This window comes from Ascaphus truei, chromosome 3, assembly GCF_040206685.1.
Source record: "Ascaphus truei isolate aAscTru1 chromosome 3, aAscTru1.hap1, whole genome shotgun sequence".
Taxonomy (NCBI): domain Eukaryota; kingdom Metazoa; phylum Chordata; class Amphibia; order Anura; family Ascaphidae; genus Ascaphus; species Ascaphus truei.
This window is the reverse complement of record NC_134485.1, coordinates 34240192-34265117: the sequence shown is the minus strand read 5'-3', so window position 1 is coordinate 34265117 and position 24926 is coordinate 34240192. Positions and strand designations below refer to the sequence as shown.

General features: G+C 45.0%; 1 protein-coding gene across 1 annotated transcript in view; it reads right to left on the bottom strand.

Moving 5' to 3' along the window:
* The window catches only part of LOC142491404 (uncharacterized), an 88139-nt gene extending 63696 nt beyond the window's left edge, over positions 1 to 24443 (bottom strand). Inside the window, exons 1-2 of the mRNA XM_075593933.1 lie at positions 24015 to 24443; positions 14907 to 15021 (exon numbers count right to left, since the gene is read on the bottom strand). Coding sequence (XP_075450048.1) covers positions 14907 to 15021; positions 24015 to 24333 — 434 coding nt within the window. The 5' untranslated portion in view covers positions 24334 to 24443. The remainder of the gene's footprint in view (positions 1 to 14906; positions 15022 to 24014) is intronic.
* Positions 24444 to 24926: the final 483 nt, after the last annotated feature.

Below are 24926 nucleotides of genomic sequence, written 5' to 3'. Positions count from 1 at the left end.
AATATACTTACGCATTAGTTTCCATTGGTGTCCTCGTGCGTTGTTTGGTTTTTCCGTGTGCATGATAGCACATGGTGGTTGATGGCACATCGAGGCCAGAAGCAGCTAACCAGCTTTGGATATCTGCAATTCGTTGTCCGCTCGTGTACATCTCCTTAATTCTCATGCTGAGATCCTTTGAAATCTTTTTAACAGGCATTGCTGTGAGTAGAAAGAAATACAAACACAAGACTGTATATTCGATGTTTAGTCGATATGTATTCAATGTGCAGTGAATCCACAAAATGGATGGTGTATTTATACGTTAATGACTCACATTAGAGTACACCCACTTTTAACACCTGTACCTCGTCGCCATGCATAAAAGGTTACACACTTTGCATAGCCTCCCACTCGATGATCTGTATCTGAACTTGCCCTTGTCCAGATACTGCATTGTACCATCTGCTTCTAATGGATCAACTCCGATTCTACGGACGCAAGAAACTACTCTCTTCTGCCGTGCCTGTCATGCCGAAAAAGCAAAAGGCGGAAGCCGTTTCATAGCCAAGGCCAAAGCAACAGGCTAAGGCTAATAAACCTTCTGCTGACCCCAAAGGCTAAGGATTTTAATACACGTAAGCCGTATTATGCCAAGAAGAAATTCGGTGATGTACACTTAAGGCAAAACAAATGGCAGCCAACCCATCGAACCCACAGGCCACTTCCTCGATTACGCTTCGACGACTCTGCCGCCGCTCTCCCGAAAATCTACAGCCCATCTTCTCCACTACTCGTCCACGACGCTGCCGCCGCTCTCCCAGAAACCCACAGTCCATCTTCTCCACTGGTCTTCGACGACGCTGCCGCTGGTGTCCCTGAAATCCACGGGTCACTTTCTCCATTATGCTTAGACGACTCTGCCGCTTCTCAACCAGAAATCCACAGGTCGCTTTCTCCATCCCTCTTCGACGACGCTGCCGCTTCTCTCCAGGAAACCCCCATCTCATCCTCCGTATCACCCATCCACCCAGATGTCCACAGCACGCTATGCACAAGAACCAGCTCGTTAGACCACATGCTAAATGGGTTAAGTGTGGATATCCCCAGGAACTCTACTATGCTGGTAAAGATAGATCTGCATTTAGAGACCATGCTAAATATGGATCAACGGATGCAAAATATGGATCAATGGATGGAGAAGATGGATCGACGGATGGAGAAGATAGAGACTGACATAGCGGGGATACATAATTTGCTCGGTGTTCATGCTCATGTATCCCCAACGCCGGAGCAGGAGGGTGGCATGGATGTGATGAATGGGACCTTCGACCACCTTCCAACACCAAGCGCACCCCCTCCACCAGAACAATTTGTGTACATGTATGCCGTTGAGCAGGAGGATAACATGACAACCCCGTCAAGACCACGCCAGGAGACAACACAGCGACCAAGACAGGAGGAAAGCTTCCTCCCAGACAACCTACCCTCGCCCACCGCCACAAGCACACCCGCTCCCAAAACCCAACCTACATACGCTTGCATCGATACGGTGCCCGACATCATCCTGCGCGAGCTGCCACCGGCACTCAGGGAGAAGTATAGGGTGATGAGTGCTGGTTTACCCCAGAAGTATGGCATGTTAATTTTTAAGCACCACGTGTCCTACTTGGTGTACTGCGGGTGGGCCAACAATGTAAACTACGAAGGAAATCGCGAAAAAAGGGCGCTTCCTGAAAATTTCAGAAGGACTATTGTGGAGGGATTGCGGCGCTATTTTTCAATTTCAGATCCTTTAATGAAAATCGTTCAAGACTCCATTAATGGCATTTTGAACCATACAAGGCATCGGCCCTGGAAGGACAATCTGGTGGGGATCGAATTTGCGTGATTGTTCAACGATTGTTTATTTTTTGTAAATGTTTTTGTAAATGTTTTGACTTTCTGTACTTTAATAAAGGAGATGTTGCGTGTTTTAACTTGTGTTAATAAAGAAATGTTTTTACTTACTGTACACAAGACCTGCACATTTCCAGTCCCCGAGGGCCCAAACAGGCCTGGTTTTCAAGGTTATTCTTAAAACCGGGGCAGTTTGCGGCCCTCGAGGACTGGAGTTGTGCAGGCCTGACTTACTGTTCTGTACACCATCCTACTGTAAATGTTTGGACTTTCTGTACTTTAATAAAGGAGATGTTGCGTTTTTTACATTTTATGAATAAAGAATTTTTTTTAATAACACCATACTGTTTTGGTGTACATGTTTTGACTATCTGTACTTTAATAAAGGAGTTGTTGCGTGTTTTAACTTGTATTAATAAAGAAATGTTTTTACTTTCTGTACACAAGACCTGCACAATTCCAGTCCCCGAGGGCCGCAAACAGGCCCGGTATTCAAGGTTATCCTTAAAACTGGGGCTGTTTGCGGCCCTCGAGGACTGGAGTTGTGCAGGCCTGACTGACTGTTGTGTACACCATCCTACTGTAAATGTTTTGACTTTCTGTACATAAATGTTTTCACTAGCAGTAAACCATACACCTGTTAATATTTTGAATTGCTGTACACTTAAAATGTTTTTAAACTGTATTTGTAAATAAATGTTTTTGTACTTACTCCACCAATAAAATAAAATGTTGATTTGTTTTAAATTGTTCCATTGTCTCCTTTTATACTGTAACAAAATACAGTGTTTCTAGAACATACTGTACAGTACTGTCCAGGCATACTGTACAGTATACTGTAGGCATGCTCAGCACTGTACAGTACATCACAAGAGTATTAAAACAATACATGCTGTACGGGTATAGAATACACATATGTACTGGAATACATGTAGAATAAATGCATACTTTTTATTTTTCGGGTTTATTATACAGTATATATAAAAAAGTATTGTATACGGTCTAAAAACATCAGCAAACTGTTTCAGGTTTTCTATGAAGCTCCCAGTTACAGTATTCTATCCTAATCAATAACAACGGCCACTAAACTGTAGACTCCGGTACGTGTTTTTTTTTAATCAGATTCAGCAATGTGCAGGCATTGTACAGTAACACAAAGCGATATTATCCATCGAAATCCCTCCATTTGCCGTTTTCAGCATGAGATGACAAAGTTTTCTTTTCTGAGGAAAAAAAAAAGTAAAAGTTTTACTGTAATGGTCAGTCAGTCCCCTAAAGAAGTTCCCACAGTCAGTCCCACCAATAATTTTCTCGGAGGGCGTCTCCTGTTCACATGCGCATGCGCCTACTGTTGATGTGATGACACGCATATGCGTTTCAAGAAGGTTCCAATGCGCATGCGCCTAGCGTTCCACCAATTGTTCAGTATCTACTGTAGAAGCTGCTCAGCCAATGATTGCTTACAGGAGAATCGCTTGACTGTGCATTGATATTGATATTTCAAAAACAGAATAAAATACGGCAACATTACTCACCATAGACTTTGCCAATCAGCTGGCGTCGAGCCACTGCCAGTCCCGTATTCTTGATTATACACGTCGTTGATAGGTGACAGCGGGACTACTACACCTATAGTCAGCTGATGAGGCTGGAAATCGCTTAGGTACATGCAAGCTTGCTGGAATCTGTACGCGAAATCTGGCTCAGGCTGCAGGTATCCGGGCGGGGTCAGACAGCAAGGGTTGTCGGTCATCAGGTTTTCACTGATGGTCGGACCGTTATTGGAAGCCGGTGCTGGTGCTGGCGCATTCCTTGCCTGCGACTGACGTTCCTTAGTTGGTTTTAACATGACCTTTCGCCTTTTGAAGTCTCCAGGATCATAGATACGGGAAAAACCCGGTGATACACACCAATACCCTCCAATAACATCGGGATCAATACGAAAAAAACATGGATCGATTCATAAATTTTTCCTTATTGCACGCTTCCACACATGAGCATCTGGTGAAAATTTGTAAAACTCATAGTTTTTGATAAAATACTGATAAATTTGACCAACTGTTGCCATCTTATCATCTGTTGCATTGATCGGGGCCAATATTAAATAAGCATATGTTCTGTCGGGTTTTTGGAACATGGACTGCAGTTGTGCACTCATCTCGGAACTCTCAGTACAATAGAACACCAGACACTGTGCATTTAGTTTTAATATGAAAAGCCTAAATTGATACATTATTGTAACTTCTTCAGTCCCAAGGCCAATTTACAATGGACCACTGTGGTATTCTTTTAAACACCTGCAAGTTGACACATTACTGAAGCGCATGCGCATTACAATTCATAAATATCTGCCATCTGGCGGATACGAGAAGAATTGCAACCAATTAAATCCGAACCATTATCAATAAACACATCAACCGCGCATCAACCGCGGGTGTGAATGCAACATGAATGCGGTATGAATGCGGTCAGAATGCGGCATGAACGTGGTGAAGTGCGGTCAAGTGCGTGGCATTCGGAAAAAATACACGAAAAAATTAGGAGATGTTGGAGAATAAAAGGGGCCGCGGCTGTACGCCTACAGTCAACGTAATTTTGGGATTACCTTGGCTCCAACTACATAACCACCGCATAGACTGGACAGAGTCACTGCCTCTCCAATGGAGTCATCATTGCCTTGAGAATTGCACGGCCTCTTCTAAAAGTCTAGCTGGGGTAGCAGTACCTGAAAATGTAGACCTTCAGTTGCCTGACATCTACGCAGAATTTTGAGGTGTATTCGACAAGGCCCAAGCCAAGAAACTTCTACCTCACCGGGCATTTGACTGCCCCATCGATCTACTGCCTGGCGCTATTCCCCTGTGTGGATGTTCCTATCTGTTGTCTCCTCCAGAAACCAGGGCCATGAAAGAGTACATCCAGGAGAATTTACAGAGGGGATTTATTCGTAAATCTTCATCACCTGCAGGTGCGGGCTTATTCTTCGTGAAAAAGAAGGATGGATTGCTCAGACCCTGTATCGATAACTGAGGACTCAATAAAGTTATGATCAAGAATCGGTATCCGTTACCGCTGATTTCTGAGGGCCCGGGGTCCACCATTTTTACCAAGTTAGATCCACGAGGAGCATACAACCTGGTAAGAATTCGTCAGGGAGATGAGTGGAAGACAGCCTTTAACACTCGGACAGACAATACGAGTACCTTGTAATGCCTTTAGGACTTTGCAACGCACCCGCAGTGTTCCAGGACTTTGTAAATGTAATTTTTAGAGATCTCCTCGATCAATTCGTGATTGTCTATCTAGACAACATCTTGATTTTTTCCAAGACCGTACGGGAACATATGGGACACATTAAACAGGTGCTTCAAACAGGTGCTTCAAAGATTACGGGAATACCACATATTCGCCACTACGTCTTTTTTGGGATAAATCATCTCTGACACTGGTCTTGCCATGGGTCCAGCCAAAGTGAAGGCGGTGGTGGATTGGCCTCGTCCCATGACTCTCAAAGCCATGCAACGGTCTCTGGGTTTTGCTAACTATTATCAGAGATTCATTCAAAATGTTTCATCTGTGGTAGCACCTATTACTGCGTTGACACAGAAAGGAGCTGATCCTGTGCTTTGGTCCCATGTAGCCATTCAGGCATTCAAGAGACTAATGAAGGCCTTCGTGTCAGCTCCTGTACTCATGCATCCTGATCCAGGATTGCCTTTCACACTCGAGGTGGACTCTTCTGATGTCGGGTCCGGACCGGTATTGTCTCAAAGAAAGACTCCTCAGGCCAGACTTCATCCTTGCGTTTTTTTTTCCCAAAAATTTTTGCCCGCCGAACATAATTACGATGTTGGCAATCATGAACTCCTGGCCATCAAGATGGCCTTAGAAGAGTGGAGGCATTTGCTCGAAGGTACAGAAAATCCTGTCACCATACTGACAGATCACAAAAATCCATTATACATTGGAGGTGCGCGTCGCTTGGGGTCACGACAAGCGCGGTGGTTATTATTTTTCTCCCGATTCAATTTCGTAATTTCATACCTACCTGGCTCAAAGAATATAAAATCAGACACCCTCTCCCATCAATTTTTGGTAGAGGACAAGGCGTAGGATCGTCAGGAAACCATACTTCCTTCTGCGTGTATACTCTAAGCTAATGCGTTCGACTCATTACAAGACATCACGCAAGATCAATCTCATATTCCGGAGGGTCTCAACATGCCAGAAGGACATTTATTCACGGCGCCAACATTTCGTAGCAAGGTACTGGAATGGGGTAATTTGTCCAGGAGCTCCGGCCATCCAGGTACTAGGAGGATGATCGATCTTTTGGAACGGACCTTCTGGTGGCCAGGGATGCGCATGGACATAAAGGACTTTGTCACCGCATGTGCTACTTGTGCCCAAAATAAGACACCTCGTAACAGATCATCAGGGTTGCTTCAACCTCTTCCAATCCCAGATCTCCCATGGACTCATCTCTCCATGGACTTCATTGTGGAGTTACCGGTGTCCAATGGGAAGAATACCATCATGGTGGTGGTCAACTGCTTTTCAAAACAAGCTCACTTCATTCCGCTTAAAGGCCTACATAATGCTCTCAAACTATCTGAAGTCTTCATCAAATACATTTTTCGCCTGCATGGAGCACCCCATGTCAGTGTCGGATCGTGGCTCCCAATTCATTTCTAAATTCTGGCTGGCTTTTTGCCAACAACAAGGCATTTCCCTCCACTTCTCTTCCGGCTACCATCCTCAGACAAATGGCCAGACCAAACTAACCAACCAATCCCTCGAGTAGTTCATTCGATGCTTTGTCTCTGACCCCCAGGACAATTGGACAAACCTCCTGCCGTGGGCTGAGTTCTCCCACAACAACCTTCGAAACGAATCAGTACAGGAATCACCTTTCTTCATCAACCACAGATTCCATCCGTCAGCTCCCCCTACTAAAGGTCCCAGATCTGGGGTACCGGCAGCAAAAAACAGGGTTCAGCAACATCAGGAGTCCTGGGTAAGGATTCAGGAGAACCTAAAAACTGCAGTATCCCTGCAAAAGAAGCAGGCAGATTGGCACTGTTGCGATACTCCTACTTATAGTCCAGGCCAAAAAGTATGGCTTTCTAATAAGAATATCCGTCTTAAGGTACCCACCGCAAAATTGGCACCTAGGTTCATTGGCCCGTTCGTTATCACAGAAAAAGTCAATCTTCTGGAGTTGCTAGCGTCCATGAGGATTCCTTCCGTTTTTCACATATCCCTGCTCAAACCCTTCGTCCAAGATTCTCAGTTTCCTGCTTTAATGTCTCCTCCTAAGCCTCTCCTGATTGAATGCCAACAAGAATTTGCGGTGCAATCGGTTCTGGATTCCAGAATTACCAGGGGTAGACTCCACTACCTGGTCCATTTGAGGTGCTTCAGCCCCGAGGAACGCTCATGGATTCCCCACGACCAATTACACGCCCCTAGGTTAGTTCAGGCCTTTCATCGGAAGTACCTCTCTAAATCATTCTTAGGATGCCTGGAGGTCGCCCCTGAAGGGGGGTACAGTCAGGATCGGGCTTAGGCCCCGCCCCCATGATGCATCTCGTGACGTCACGAGTGACGTGTGTCAGCCACAACCTGCATGCAGGAGCCGCACTGTCAGGAAGGAGAAAACCGCAGGGACCGTCTCCAGGCTCCGCCTTCGTGACAACACAGGCAACTTGCCGCACACGCTAGCTGCGTGGACACAGGCAAACAAGGGGATAATTCCCTCAATTATTCCTTAGCTGCTATGCACTCTGCCCCTGCCTATCAGTGAACAGCCCATGTCTGATTGTTCATTACCCTGCAGCTGTGGGCTGTCCTGCTATTAGTTACCTTGCACCTGTGTGTTGCCTTACCATTGGCTGCCTGTCCTTAAAATACTCAGCCAGCCCTCCTACAAACTGGCCAAGCATAAACTCTGTCTTGTGACTTGTGCTTACCTCAAGCTTCCTGCAGCCCTGCCTTTATCTTGTTTGATTCTTGTATTTTGACCTCAGCTTGCACACAGAGTCCTGCCTTCTTTGACACCTGGACCATGGCTACAGACACGACAATTCTACATTCTATACCCCTGGACCCCGGCACTGCACAACAACAATTCAATCTCTCCACTCCTAGACCACAGCAAGTACCTCTACCAATCTGACTTCTCCTACCCTGACCCAGCTCCGCAACTACCACTCTGCACTCTGGACGTGGCTGCTCGGTTGTAGGTCGGGGGCTACCAACATACCCACCTCAGCCTTGCGGTCCCGCCTTGTTTGTGGTGAGCACTCGTTACAGTCAGCCCAAGAGCTTTCCTTTCTTTTTCAGTGAAAACGGACTACAGTTTTCAGTTATCAAAGGAGAATCTATAGTGAGTGAAAGGCCAAAGATGGGAGAGGGGATTTTACCACAGCATCGAATATTGTTTTGGGATCTACTTTTAAAAACATATTATGTAGTTTTCCAGTAATTAAACAATACTATGTGTTACATATTTGGTATGAGTACAGCTATAATCTGCTTTTATCTCAGTGTTGACATACAGTAAATATAAATTGTACAGTCAATATGCTGTAAAACAATGTTCCTGTTTCGTAGAATAAAGTAGTTCAGCTGCAGAATTCATTGTTTTAATGGGACTAAATATTTTCCCATCTTAATAATATGCTGAACAGAGGTGTAAATAAGAATTTAAGATATTTTCTCTAGTGAAGTTTTGCTATTCACAAAAAACCGCTAGTTGTACATTTTCTATGAGTTTCTAATTTCAGTTATCTTACCTGTTTACAAACATAGCATTTAGCAGATAGTTTCTATTTCAGCAATAATACATTAAGGCAACTAAATATATCAAGTGAAAGTAGTTATTATGTGGAAATCCAGTTTTATTATCCGGTTTATTACTGACAGCAGTCATTTTTTTTAAATTGTTGCGTTTTACCTATTTTTCTGATTCTCTGTGTTTTTTGTTTTTGCACTGTGGTACAATTATTGAATAAGGTATATAAGCTTCACACTAAAAGATCTAATGACAACTTTGATACCTTGATTGAGATAGACAAAAGTAATCTCAATTATTTCATCGCTCTCCTTGAACAAAATAATGACAGTTACACAGATAACAGGGCTCTTTAAAGACCTGAGAAATGAAATCCATGTAACCCCACCATTAATACTGCCCTGCCATTGATCTGTTCGTCACATGCGTCACGCAAGCTCTAGAAGCACAGCCGCTCCATTCAAAATCAATAGTTAACTTAAATCCAAATGAGAGAAAATGTTTAAAATAATTAATGAGAAATACTGTATTTACCTTTAAAGTTGTCGGATAAAGGGGGCAACATTGTCATCCTGGATACTGAAGACTATTTTGCTGAACATAAAAGACTGCTAGATGACACACATTGCTATCATATTCTTGAATGTAGTCCAACGGTAGGCTATAAAAAAGAACTGACTGCCATTTTACAGAGGGGTTTAGACCATGATTTAATAAATAAACCGTGGCCGCGTTCTGTAGCATTCCGAAGATTTGCAAGAATCAAGATCATGTTCCAGGATGAACAATTGATGATCATGATCTAAGGCATTTTTCCTTTTAGCTCTGACAATCATATTGACAAGTAGTAGTAGCACTAGAAGGTTGTCTGGTGATGACTGATGATGCTTGCATGTAACCAGTCAAGTGAAGCAGCTACTACTGCCGTCAGTGATGACAAGATGAGTATTGCTTTGAATGGTGGTGATCTGAGTAATGATGACCATCTTTGCATGGTTTCGGAGATGCCCCGGTGCACTCCTGTATCTGAGAAGAGAATCCTTATCCTCTCGTTCTGTGAAGGGACTGCTCACGTTCTCCACCAGTCCAATTTTTTTGCGGATTTGAATCTACCTGAAATCAGCCGGTTCCTTTGGTCCGCAAATTTCCGAGGATCATTCTCAAAATGGCCAATCCACAATTTTCTTTAGAAAGAGATTTCTAATTTTATTAGCAGTTGCCAGTTATATATCTATAAGTCTCAAATAATGTTTGTGTGTGTATGTCTTCCCCCTGTGTGATTGGCCCTGTGTTCCCTCTGTGTCATTGGCCACGGATGCACCCCCCGCCCCCCTCACCCCACCCCTCACATTGCACCTCTTGCCCTCATTTGGATTAGGAATCTCACTTAGCAGGACCATCCACAACACTGCTACCCGCCACTTGGCCTAACCTCTCCCCCACCACCAACCCCCCTACCCCCGGTCACAACACTACCACCCGCCGCTTGGCCTCACCTCTCCCCCACAACCAACCCCCTCCCCCCGGTTACAACACTACCACCCGCCGCTTGGCCTCACCTCTCCCCCACCACCAACCCCCTCCCCCCGGTCACAACACTACCACCCGCCGCTTGGCCTCACCTCTCCCCCACCACCAAGCCCCCTCCCCCCGGTCACACCACTCTGTGTCCCGGTCTCCCGCTGAGTCCCCCTGCCCCTGGGTATCACCTCCACCTGCTCCCCCCCTGGGTAGCGCACACTCATGCCCCCCGGGTGTCACGCCCCCCCACTTCCCCCTGTGTCAGTCCACCCCGGACCCTGCCCCCCACCCCTTTCCCCGGTGCCCCTCTGTCACATGCGCACATGTGCTCCAGCGGCCTGGCGGTGCGTGCACACTGCGGCTCCAGCCTGCGGCTGCTCCCGCTCATCGGGCACTTCAGCCTCCTCCCATCGCCGGCTCGAGCCTGTTCCGGGTTGCCGTGTGCTTGGCGGCCTCCGCTGCATGCTCCGCCCCCACACCCGGGACCGACCGGTCAGAGCGCCCGGACAGGAGAGAGGCGCCTTCTGCACCGGTGGGAGCGCGGAGACTGGACGGAGTTGGCTGGTGTGTGTGTATGTGTGTGACACTGGCTGGGTGTGTGTGTGACACTGTGTGTGTGTGTGACACTGTGTGTGTGTGTGTGTGTGTGTGTGTGTGTGTGTGTGTGTGTGTGTGTGTGTGTGTGTGTGTGTGTGTGTGTGTGTGTGTGTGTGTGTGTGTGTGTGTGTGACACTGTGTGACACTGTGTGTGTGTGTATGTGTGTGTGTGTGACACTGTGTGTGTGACACTGTGTGTGTGTGTGTGTGACTGTGTGTGTCTCACGGTGTGTGTGGCACTGTGTGCTGCACGTGGGGGGAGGGGGGACCGGAGCAGCGCAGGGGGGGGGAGAATGACCGGACCTGCGCAGAGGGGGGGAAGGACCACAGCTGCGCATGGGTGGGGGGAGGCGGAGAGAGACGAGGGGAACGGGGGGGGGGGGGGGGGGTGGCGAGAGGAAGGAGCGGGAGGTTTTGGTCCCAGGCAGCGCCGGGTCTCTCAGCTAGTATATATATATATCCCCTCAAACATTCCTTAAAAAGAATTAGGGAGACATGCCTGTGCTGTAAAAGGAGCAGATGTGACTTGGAGATATGCTAATTTCTTATGCTTATGCTAATATGCTTTTCTAGGCCACAGCTCTAGCAGTGTGAGCAAAACCAGCTGATGGGTAGCATCATTGTCACATCACAGTCCGCATCATTGGTGTATCCTACTTTTGAGCTACTCACTGCTCGCACATGTAGCTAATCTAGCTTTTAGCATTTATCACAGGTTTCCTCCACAAGGAACATTGAACTGTCAACCAAGAAGTGGAAGTGGTTTGCTTTTAAAACAAGCAAGGGGGAGAGAGCATCTGCAGGTATATGCATTCATTTTGGTGCTACATGAAGGATATGCACAAATGTGATTACGGTATAACAGAACAGGGACAAAAATATTCACTGTGCCATCTGGCAGAGTGCAAGACACATACTGAATTGAAATACTTTATTTTAAAGTAAATAAAATGCTACAAACTGCAGGAAGTGATTCCACTTTCTTCACAACAAGTCTAAGGCACCATAGGAGTGGGGTATGGTGTCAGACCCAACAGGATCAGAAGTTGAACCCACACAACCTCTGTTATTAAAAACAACAGCTCTAGCAGTGTGAGCTAAACCAGCTGATGGTTAGCATGGCACACTGTCTATTAAAAGCATACCTAGGGATATCTATATTGTTGAATGTAAACTTGAAAGCACATCTCCCCTCAGGACTTTGCTGACTATTTAAAGGAAAAGGTGGAATCCATACTTCAGGACATCCCTTCTGTATCCTCCCATCCTACACCTCTTCCGAACTCTCCTCCTGCCTTCTTCGACTCTTTTTCTTCTGTCACACAGGAGGATGTATCGTTGCTGATCTCTTCTTCTACCTCTACCACCTGCCCTCTTGACCCCATTCCCTCCCATCTCCTTAAACCTAAACTCTTGCTGCTACTATAATTTCTACACATACACATTTTGAACTCCTTTCTCTACTCTGGTACCTTTGCCTCCTCCAAACATGCAACAGTTATACCATTACTGAAAAACAACAAGCTTGACCCTACCCGCCTGTCTCCCTCCTGCTTTTTGCCTCTAAACTCCTTCAACATCTTGTATTCTCCCGCTTGCTCACATTTCTAGCCACCAATTCTCTCCTAGTGTTATGGATTGCAGGTAGCTTAGGACATATAAAGCATAATTAATACAGGTCACAGGTACATATAGAGTACATATATATAGCTTAAGTACAGCTTGGAGCATATTGTCAATATCTTAGCTTTTCTGATCTTAGAAATAAGGGTTGTTTTTGCTAAGAAAAGGACAGGATATTTGTACATAGGTACAGAGACATAAAAGAGGAAGTAACTCAGGGGTAAACATGCTGCGGTCAAACTGTAATTCCTGCTGATAAACATCATACGTCAGTAGCCACAGAGTATGGTCAAATATCACATACGCAGCAAACAATAAGACTCCATATAAGTCAGGGTGACAGGTCATTGATTAGAACCGAAGTGAGAGTGGGAGACCACACAGATGAGACTTATCTGAGACTGGCTAACCTATCGTAATATCTTTTGGTTTGTGAGTATGACATGCATATTAACTAAATAATCTCTGCATAGTTAGAAATGGATTGTTACTGTTAGCTGTTAGCTTACAAGTTAGCTTGTTGTGATATTTCTGATTATTTTGTTGTGATACAATAAAACAACAAACCTTATCTTATACAAACTCTGAGTGACCTTTCTTTATAATAATCTCACAATACTCTTGCATCTTAGAGTGTGAACCGAGAATCTACAAGTACGACATCGTGGTCTGTGTTTTTGCTTAGTGCAGAATATAACTTACCACGAGGCATTACTTGGGAGAAGAAGGTTGGCAGCGAGCCCAGATTATGGCGCCCAACGTGGAGCTCGAACCCACGACCCTGAGATTAAGAGTCTCATGCTCTACCGACTGACTAGCTCAGTTGGTAGACATAATCTGTGCTTATTGTGTTCACATGGGATGGTGGGTATATATAGTAGCCAAGATCGCTGTGTTTGTTGCACTGCCTTGAGAAAGGTCCCCCTGTGAGGACCGAAATTTTGTTTTTTGTGCCACCTACTTCAATACAAGTTTTTTTTTTAATCACCTTTGAGTGCTGTCTCGTTCTTACTGCGTTGCTATGGCTGCACCTCTGCTGTGAGTGACACCCTTGTCTATATATATATATATATATATATATATATATATATATATTATTTTAAAAAGACAGCGCCTAGGGTGCAATGCAATCTAACTCATTAAACCAAACAATGTTTAAATGAAAAATCATAATACATATAATACAAGACAGATGAATACTAGCTATCTATTGTAAATTGTGTTATATTATAGAGCATACAGAACACCTACAAGCTCAAATTGAACCCCCAAAATACCCACAACATATATATAAGCATATAAGTTTCACAGAGGAGTGCTACTGAGCATGGCAATATATATTTAAAACCAGAGACATAACATAAAACACAGACAAAGCTCAGTGCACATCCAGAAAAACTTATATACGGTACAGTGCCTAAATATACATGTATAAATAACTAATAAATAAAATGGTCTTTTAGTTTAACATTTTGGCCAAATTGTTGTAAGCCCTTGAGCCAAACTTCACGGCACACCACGTGGTCTGCCGTGAAGTTTGGCTCAAGGGCTTACAACAATTTGGCCAAAATGTTAAACTAAAAGACCATTTTATTTATTAGTTATTTATACATGTATATTTAAGCACTGTACCGTATATAAGTTTTTCTGGATGTGCATTGAGCTTTGTCTGTGTTTTATGTTATGTCTCTTATATTATAGAGCTGAAGCTTAATCTAGTGAGATAAACATACAATATAAAATAAGTAAAAATACATAAAAAATTATGATAAAAGAAAAAATTTCCAAACCACACAATAAAGTTCAGTCACAGTGACCTATTAAAGTCATATTTATATATATTTATAACTGCTATGACAGGCATGTATGAATGGGTCGGAGATTTCTAAATGTTTGTTTTATCACAAATAGAAAACCTAAAGAGAAACAACAAGCCAAAAAGAAGGTGGGCAAGCGACATATACTTTCACTGATTTAACACTGCTTCTCTATGCTACTGTGTGTCCTTTATTAGGCTCCTGCTGGTATTTTTTTTCTAGGGGAACTGTGGTTTCTGCAGGCAGTAAAGCCTTTATGGGGATATCTCCCTAGGTACAGTATTATGCCACCACGTCTCATCCCTTTCACCTGGGTTGCACAACACAGTAGTGTAATAGTGATGGTTTATTAAAGATCAGGTGAGGAGTTCACAGAAACTAGGCCGGTGCAATAAATATTAAATACAATTATTGTTGCAATAAGTATGTCAACAACTGATTACAAATAGCCTTGTATGAACTTTTCCACAATGTAATTGTCAGGAAGTGCTTACCACAAACGAGGCGGGACCACGGTGCTGAGGTGGGAAAGGATATAACGCCACCCACAGCCACGAGGGCACGTCTTGAGAGTAGGATGGTCTGGATGTCCGGGCCGGGGCAGCAGAGGTACGGATAGTAGTGGGTACTGTTAGCCAAGTCTGGGGTTAGAGAGAGAGGCATAATCGTTTTACCGTATGCCGAGTTCAGGATGCCAGAAGTGCGGAGAGTCGTATTGCCGTATGCCAAGTTCGGGATGCCAGAGGTGCGGAGAGTCGTAGAGGAAGTCGGTTCGGTACACAAGGAGGACTGCAAGACAAGACAAGACAGGACTAGGGAGGCAGAGAGTGATGAGAACAACTAGTTCTATGCTCAGCCGATGAGTCAGTGAAACCGCAGGGTATATATAGGTGAGGGGGTCCAATGGCAGGGTAGCAAGGTGGGGGTGTGTGGATAGGCCAGGCTACGACAGGGATAGGTCCAGATGAGCACCCTGGGGTGGAGCTAGGGATGACAGAGTAATGTGCCTGCATCTGATTGCACAGTGCCGTCCGGGTAGTTGTGCTTTTAAGAGGCTGGAGCGTGCATCAGTGTGTGGCCGCACCACCGCGCGAGTGGCCGGGTGCACGCCCAGAGACGGCATTATTTGGATGACGCCGGCGTGCGCGCGTGCGCCTTAGTGCGGTGGCGATCGGGCGGCCTGGAGGGAGACAGAGAGAGTTGCACGGGGGGACCTTGCGGTGATGCCGGTGAGTGGGGAGCACGCCGAGCGCTGCATGACTCCCCGGTTGTTACAGTAATATTAAACACCTGTACTTTCAAGAGATGCCATATTAATAGTAGGAGGTCACTTTAATATACATACAATATTAAGGTTGTTTGGTACACCAAGATAATCTCTTCAGCAATTTGAATGTCTTTGGAATGTTGGGGCCCAAGATAAGTAATCATCCCAAAAGAATAGTAACTACCCTTGATCAAATAGAAATCTTGATGAAGTCCTCTGAATGTGCTCTAACAAACCGCAGTTCTTTTGTAATAATGCTCACTCTATAAACAACTCTCTGCTACAGTATAACTGTCAGTAGTGCAGTAGTTGGCTCAGCTTCAAATGTCTGCACACTGAACCTTGTTATTTGGCTCAGTTCCAACGTGATATCTCAGTGATATCCTATCGTCAGTTTTATATATATATATATATATATATATATATATATATATATATATTATATATATATATATATATAGATAGATAGATAGATAGATAGATAGATAATTACAACAACCAGCACTCACATGTCACAAGGTATCCAGATGCTAATCCCATAAAAAATCAAATAGATGAGATATTACCAGATGGAGGTCCAGCAACAAAGAGACAGCACACCAGGGGTATATTTAAAGTAGTATGTATTGTAGAAACATACAGGCACCTCAGCCAACGTTTTGGTCTGCAGAGAGAGACCTTCCTCAGGGCTGTGCTGGAAGGTCTCTCTCTGCAGACTGAAACGTTGGCTGAGGTGCCTGTATGTTTCTACAATACATACTACGTTGAATATACCCATGGTGTGCTATATATATATATATATATAGCAACTATAGAATTCAAGGCACTCACAGGCTCTTAATTAACCCGGTGTACCAAAGATACAGAATCAATATTTTTAGTTATTTAAAAAATAGAATTTAAAAACAACAAATCTATCCTTCCAACCTAGAGTCATCTTAATGAAAGAAAAGTGTCACTAAAGTCCATGAAAACAGTACCGCTATCCTTGCATATTCAGAAAACTAAAAAATAGCCTGCGCTGCAAATAGTAGTAAAAAATAGCAGAACCGCTGGGAAAAAAAACAATACAAGTTAACTAACACTTCCTACTAACATACAGTATACAGTACAGTAAAGCAAAAACCACAATTGTGCATGTTGAAACAACACAAATGCTAAGTAAAATGACTTAATGGGCTTCATTGATGATCTCAACTATATTTCATATAATATCAAATTGACTACATCTTATAGCCTAATTCATGTTGATTTTCTTGACCTTAGAATTGCAATTAACTCTAATGGCCAATTGGAGAAAGATATTTACCACAGACAACCAAAATGCCACATGTGCACATCCTCCATATACACAGATCCAAACTAGTCAGTTTCTCAGTCTCAAGTGGAACTACTCAAAAGCAAGAAACGTTTCTGAAGAGAACTGATGAATTAAAATATGACATGCTAGAGAGTACAGCAACAGGTGTATCAAACTAGGTTTTCATTGAGGTCGTGATGCTGCGTGAGAGTCATTTTTGGGCCCCTGAAAAAGAACCAGGACAGGAGAATGTAGTATAAGATTTATTGGCACTTTTAACATGCAATGGTCACAATTATGTGATATTTTGCAGACACACTTGCATACCCTTTTGTGAGATGCAAACCTGAAAGTGTTTGGTGAAAGGGTTAGTATGAACAGTAGACGAGCACCCAATTTAATTGATATTCATTGTCACTATTTACCTGCGACTCCAAAAACTTTCCTATCAGAAAGGGCGAAGAAAGGATCTCACAAGTGTGGGATGTGTAGTGCATGCAGATGTGAGGGCCACTGATGTATTTTTCTGACTCATCCGGTGTTCTGGACCTAGCACACCCTGAGAGATGTGTAGGGCCAGGCAGGTTAACTCAATCCCATATATCAAGCAAGGGAAACTTCTTAGCTGCTGAAGTGTTTATTTGGGGCAACAACATACAAATAAAAAAGGGGGGGGGAGTACTGAGGGAGCACTGGGACATGAGAGCAATGGAGGGGAGGGGGAGCTATGAGGGAAGTGGGCTAAATGCAAGAAATAGGGACTGGTGAAAATCAGTAACTTTACCAGGATAGGAGAGATGACTGCTCCAGGTGGCTGCTGAAACTAAAAGACGGCATACTGGTCTTGGCTGATGGGAATTAACTGGGACAATACCACCTGGCAAGGGGAGGGAAAGCAGTCCATTCTGGTAAGGGGGGTTGCCAAGGCAACTGGCTGAAGCCAAGAAACCCACAAGGGGTCGCAACATTGTTGCAACAGCTAGGCTGAGGAGTGCTGGCAGCCTGAAGACAGAAAGAAAACACAATCCTGTTCCAGGACATCCAGCACAAAACAATTCTTTATTAGAATGTTTTTAAGATGTACTGTAGGAGCAAAGGGGTGATATACTATCTGACCTGACCATGTAAAAAGATATAAGTAAGCATGATATTCAGCCTCAGGGGCGTAGCTATAGCCCGGGCAAAGCCTGTGGGCCCCTTCTCTTGGGGGGCCCACTCAGGGCTGCTGACAGGGGGGAGAGTCGGGCATTTGGCCCAACCGTCAAGACGACAACTACAGAAGTCAGGGCCCCTTCCTCCTCCAGTTCCCTTAACAGCAACTTGCCGGTGGATCGGAGCTGGGAGCTGAGGAGTTTGGAGAGAGCAGGCAGCAAAAGCTGGGTGCGGAACTGAGGCAGAGAGCTGCAGAGCTCTGCCCGCCCCTGCTCTCTGTGACAGGGGGAGGAGTTACTATGTGCTGCTGTGGGAAGGTATGCTACAGTATGTGGATTTGTTGTGTGGATTTGTGTGTCACTTTGCTGTGTGTGTCAATTTGCTGTGTTTGTGTGTCAGTTTGTTGTGTGTGTGTTTGCGTGTCAGTTTGCTGTTTGTGTGTGTTTTTGTGTCAGTTTGTTGTGCATGGGTGTGTGTGTTAATTTGCTGTGTGTTTCAGTCTGTCAGTGTGTACATATGCTGTGTGTGTGTTTGTGTGTAAATGTGTCAGTTACAGTTTGCTCTGTCAGTGTGCTATTTGTGATTCAGTGTGTCAGTGTGCTGTGTTTCTGTCAGTGTGCTGTGTGTGCCTTAGTCTGTCAGTGTGCTGTGTGTCCCTCAGTCTGTCAGTGTGCTGTGTGTCCCTCAGTCTGTCAGTGTGCTATGTGTGATTCAGTGTCTGTCAGTGTGCTGTGTGTCCCTCAGTCTGTCAGTGTGCTATGTGTGATTCAGTGTCTGTCAGTGTGCTGTGTGTCTGTCAGTGTGCTGTGTGTGCCTCAGTCTGTCAGTGTGCTGTGTGTGCCTCAGTCTGTCAGTCTGTCTTTTTGCTGTGTGTCTGAGGTAACCAATGATAACAATCTTTATATTAGAGCATTTTTAAAATAGTTTGTCATTCTTTACACAGTTGTTTATAGTTAACTGTATTAAAAGAAGTCACTGTGCAGTATACTGTACACCAGTGTCTTTCAACCACATGTGTGTGTGTGGGGGGGAGGGGAGGGAGGGGGGGAGAGGTTATTGTAGTGTGTGTGTAGGTGGTTATTCTAATTTGTGTATGCGGGGGGGGATTGTATATGTGGGGGGGAAAGTGTGTGTGTGTGTGTGTGTGCGTGTGCGCGCGCGTGCGTGCGTGCGTGTGTGTGTGTGTGTGTGTGGCCAGGGGATGGAGGGGGAAATTAATGTGATGGGGAGGATTGAAGAGCTGGATTTAATGTGGAAGAGGAGGGGGGCTTTTGAGTGATAGCCGAGGGGGGGGGGGAGTGTTAGAGGAAAAGAGGGAAGTGAGGAGTGGTGTAAGAGGGGGGACAGAAATAAATGAGGAGTGATGGGTGAATAGAGGAGAGTGAGGAAGTGTAAAAGAAGGGGGGGGGGGCTCGCAGGGGCGCCAACACGCGGGGGTTAAGGGGAATCTACAGAATATGTTCACTCATAATAGGACCCTGAAATGTTTTTGCCCAGGGGCCCGTACATGTCTAGCTATGCCACTGTTGATATTGCAGGAACTGAGATTTTGTGTGCTTGAACATAGCTGGAATATTACAAAGACACAAGTGTCAAAGAAATGTAAGAAGATTACATCTCCAGCTAAACATTTTTATACTTGTCATCAATCTGATCCCTCATTATTGATTGCCTTTGGGAAAGACAGAATCAGTCTAGGTATCGGGTGGTAATCTAGAGAAATGACTGGCGCAAAGAATGTAAATGGAAAGTACAACTTATTTCCCTGATATCAGCTGGTTTAAATGCTTCCTTGGGTTTCTCTTTTTCTTATAATTAATCATATATCTTGCGTGTGTTTTAATATTATATTTTATTTTTGAGCATGCGTGGTGTGTGGAAACTGGTGGTTGTTTCTAGATACAGAATTTAACGGGTTCATGATGTCAGATACCAGGAAGTATTTATATATCACTGGCAGCATCGTGGAAACCAGCCCCCAGAAGAAGTAGAACAGCGAAATGTACGCTGGGCTTGTGTTCGTCTTTTCCTCCCTCCCTTAGGCTTGTTCTATAGTAGGTGCGCGCCTGTGTGAACGTGCGTGCACGTGACACACGCTTTTTGTGTGCGTGTGTGTGTGTGTGTGTGTGTGTGTGTAGAGATTGTGTGAGTTAATAATGAATTAAATAATATTTTTAAAATAAAAAAAAGTTGCACAATAAAATTAATTGTTATTTATTTAACTTTGACACACACACACACACACACACACACACACACACACACACACACACACACACACACACACACACACACACACACACACACACACACACACACACACATACACACACACACACACACACACACACACATACATTACAGCGCCGGTAGCGGCGCAAATTCCTTCTTTTCCCCATCTTCTCCCCTGTCGGCTGGCTCCACACTCACTGCCGTGCGCGCACACGGCCCTATTATAGAAAAGAGCAAGCGCGCCCTCTATAGAACAGCCCTTACTGGCGTTTGTGCCAATATATGCATGGAAACTGGATAATGGTTAATCTGACTATGACTTTTTATAGAATATATTGACACCGCCTTAGGTCTTTTCTTTGGCTATCTGTTTCACAGTGAACTTTTTTTTCTGTGACAATATGTAATATTGTTTTTATGATTCGTTTTTTTTGGACTGTTTTTTGTGATAGTGTTTCGGAATTGCTCTTTTAGCCTAGTATTTGTATCCTTACATATCTGGTGTTGCATTGGATTTTGACTGTTATGCCCTAGAATTTAGACTATTATAGGAACTGAAAATGAAGTTAGGATAGCTATAAAGTGCAAGATGTGAGAAATTACATATATGAATGGTGGTGCTCTAAAGCAAGGGTGCACAAACTGGGGGGGATAGGGGATGCTTACAGACGCCCCACGTTCTTCCCCAAAGCATTTAAATTAAATGCCGGGGGAGAGCACACGAGGCCTCTGTAAATCCCTTGCCTGGTTTCCGGCAGCTTCAGGTGAGTCGCCATGGCAACGCAGCATCAAATGACGCAGTGTGGCCACCTGATGTTGTGTTGTCATGGCAACGCGACATCGCATGACGTTGTGATGTGAGAAGACGTCGGAGAACAGGTAAGAGGGGGGGGGGGTTGGCGAGAAGGCAGGGGGCGAAGACAGGACAGTTTGCGCACCGCTGCTCTAGAGTGAAGAGTGCTGCTTCTTGAGTCTGTGATATAAGATGTCCTCCTATCCAGTGCAGTTCAACTCCTGAATCAAAGGCAAATAGGTATGCAGTAATCCACTTCTTCTTTCACTTCTGTGAAACTCCCTGCTAAACTCCACTTTCTATGCCACTTAAAATGGCCACTTTAAGGTAGGCTGCTTGCCCCTTCAGTAAGGCTGCTCCCTCCCCTGTCACTTGCTATATAGGACTAAGAAGTCCTCTGATCACAATGAAATCTCTGCACAAACAAAGGTTACTTGTAATCAGACTGTTCTCATACCTATGTTAGAAGTTGGATTTGATAATATGTGAAGAGAGCAGAAATGAGTTACAGATGGGATTTAAGATTGCATACCTGTGTTAATATAACCACATTGTTCTTTTTCTGTTTTATTACCCAATAAAGTTGGCCCATTAATATTGGCTAGATTTGACTCTGATAACCTCGATGAGACAGAGGGAAAATAGGCTCATTTAACGTCATTAATTCCAGATGAAGTTAACCCTTTGTGTGTTGGATTAGTAGAACTATGCAACAAAAAAGAATGATCGTTACAGATGTATTTATTTTTTGAGGGTTGTGTGATATTACTTTGTTGCTTTTTTCAGTTTAGTGGATTAGGGTTTGAGTAAGCCCGTGCGGAGGTAGTGTCTATGGGCGGGCCAGTGACGTCACGGAGCTGGTTCACCCTCATTGGGCAAACCGTTCACGTGACCGACCCTGCGCGCGTAAACTAAAATTTGATTGTCGGCTACGCTTCCGCACGCTTGCAGAAGCGTTCGCGAGCCCCTGTTAAAGCCGCTCTCATTGCGGCTGCATGGGCTCGCTGACACGCGTGAGCATGGCTCAGCGCGAGTCAGCGGCTAAGCGCTTACCATGCCCGTGGCCTAAGAGCCCTAGCCTATACCATAGCAACTCAATAGGGTAACCCATTTAAAGGGCTTATTGATAATTTTGTGACACTATATTTGTGTTGACACATCTTTTTTGAGAGCACTAATGCAAGGGTGCGCAAACTAGAGGGCGTGGCCCCAGGGGGTGCGCAAGTTTTTCTGGGGGTGGGGGGAGTGTGGTGCTTACAGAGGCCCCACACTCATCCCCAAAGCATTTCAATTAAATGCCGGGGATCGCGTGCAAGGCCTCTGTAAGTTCCTTTACCTTGTCTCCGATGGCTTCTGGCGATGCCACGGGGTCACCTGACGCTGCGTGGCCATGGCAACTTGACGTCACAAGAACGCTGGAGACAAGGGAAGGAGGTGGGAGCGCGAGCAGGGGGGAGAACCGGCAGAGGGGTGCAGAGTGAAAAGTTTATGCACCCCTGGACTAATGTATAAGTTTTTGATCTTCATATGCATTAAAAAGAATTAATACACGTGTGTGTGTGTGTGTCCGTGTGTAACAGGGAATTTATCCCTGTTCAGAACATGCCACTAATCCAGCAGTGTGTTGGTTAATTGGATCCAGCAGTTAACCAACTTCACCTGGTTGATTAGAGGTTTGTTAGAAAAAGCCTATTCCCAGAGACAGGAAGGAGATTTTCCTCAGTACACAAGGGTGCTGACAAAAGGAAAGAGGTCTTGAGCAGAAAGGCTGTGCTGAGATCAAGGCACCCAAAGACCTATATTCCTGGACACAGGGGACACAGGAACCTACCAGAGACTGACATGAAGGGCCACCTGCTTTAAGGTATCTCTTGAGACTTTGGGGAATAGGGTGCTAATGGGATTATCCCTCCAGCCCTGGAGAAAGGGACTGGGGAAGTAAGTTAGCCCTTAAACAGGGATAGGCGTTTGTTGTTTTCATATATGTTTTGCTGTGTTAAAAGGGACAGGCGCAATAAAGCCTTATTTTAATTTCACCTTAAAACAGTCTCCATTGCATACCTCTGCACATGTCCTCCTACACCGTGTATGAGTAAATTCATGATCTAATACAGGGGAGCGCAATCTTTTTTTCCCTGTGTTCCCCTGCCGGCTGTTCCCCTTTCTCCGCCCCCCCCCCCCCCCACCTCTTACCTCGGCTCCGGCATCATGACGTCACATTGCCATGGCGGCGCATCTCCGGAGCCAAGGTACGTGCAGTTTACAGAGGCCTTCGCCGCTTCCCCGTCATTTAATTCAAGTGCCTTCGTGAAGCGCGCAGGGCCACTGTAAACCCCGCACCCCCCCGCAGACAATCTCGGGGGGGCGCCCCCCAGTTTGTGCACCGCTGATCTAATAAGTGCTGTGAATATATTTGTGTATGTGAATGTTTGATGCATTGTCTCCTGCAGTTTCCTCTAACTGCAGTGATAGGAGTTTGTCATAAAAGATATCTTGTTGTTCTTTCTTTACATCTGTGTTAAACTCATGGAATCTTTGTAAATCAGTATGGCTGACCTGTGGAAGAGAGGATAATTCTCTAAAACTTGTCTTACTGTATAATATCAATTGCTAGTCCAAATAAAAAAGATATCACCTAATACTGAAGTAATAAATGTAGCGCACTTTCTCCACCCCCTGAGAGATGTGTGGCTATGGTGTGTGTATATGGTGCAATACCTATGGCGCACAAGAGATCTGAGTCTCCGCTACTGGGAACCTGGGTTATACCGGAGTCGATGTTCTGTCGGTAGCGCCTCCACCTGTACAGGATTCTATGATGTAGAATAAACCCGCTACAGGACACGCATACAAGAAAACACACACTTATGAAAGATAAAAGTTTTACTGAACATAAATAACCTAGGCTATATATATAAACCACCAACCAGGCCACGCACGGTCGTACCCTCCAATGCTCCGCTCCCCCACCCAAGGTGTGTGTGACAGAGCTGCCCCACTATAGTGTTTGATTTGGTGCACTGGTGCGTGATGGGTACCTGCCAGGTGATGCCACAATGCTGGGATCCACGGATCCCATGTTGATACAGCGAAGCCTCTGCCTCTACGTTGGATGGGTCCCTCGTGGATTGTACCACCATAAACAATGTCTTTATTAATGTAGACCGATCTGTGTTCTGGACCAAAGGTCACAGCCACCGTGCGGCGTCTCCCTGTGTCCCTAACACTAATATAGCTAAGCAGGGCAGGGTCCCTATCTAAGGGGAAGTCCCTATCGCAGCCACAAACTATGTGGGAGTCGGGGGCTAGCTGGGGCATAATAGGGGGTATCTGGCCTAGTGCAGATGCCACTGACATCTGCACATATAACTTACTCCTTCCTTGTCCCAGCTCCAACTGCCACTCTCCTGTCAGCTCAAACTTCAAGCACACCCAAAGTTCCAATCTCCCCCCAGGAGATTCTAGCAGCCCTATTGGCTGCACTGTGTCGTGTATTGTGCAGCTCCAGGGGCTGCTGGAACCTTTGCATGCGCGAACCTTTTCTGCACATGCGAGCGCACAAACAAAATGGCGGCGCCCTTACCGACTAACCGCCTGCAGTGGAGGTGAGAAGAGCTAAAGGGAGGACCGGGCTACATAAAATACTCTTCAAACCTATCCCAGTTTCAAATTGCAAAGCCAGTATAACCAGACTCGCACTGATAAGAGTAAGAAGGTTGAAACTGTCTGTGATTAGGTTTCCTGGCTATGCACTTCAACCCAGGCTGTGGTGAAAAGCTGAGTAATGTGACAGGCATACACTTATAGGGGTCCATGTCAAAATGGATTTGAAGCAAAAGGTGACACTGTGTGCTCATTTGCATGTCATTTCCCAGACTCCCCTGTTGCAATATTGGTGAAAAGGGGGTATTGGTGAAAAGCAGGGTTGCAGACCTGTCCCCCCATATTCC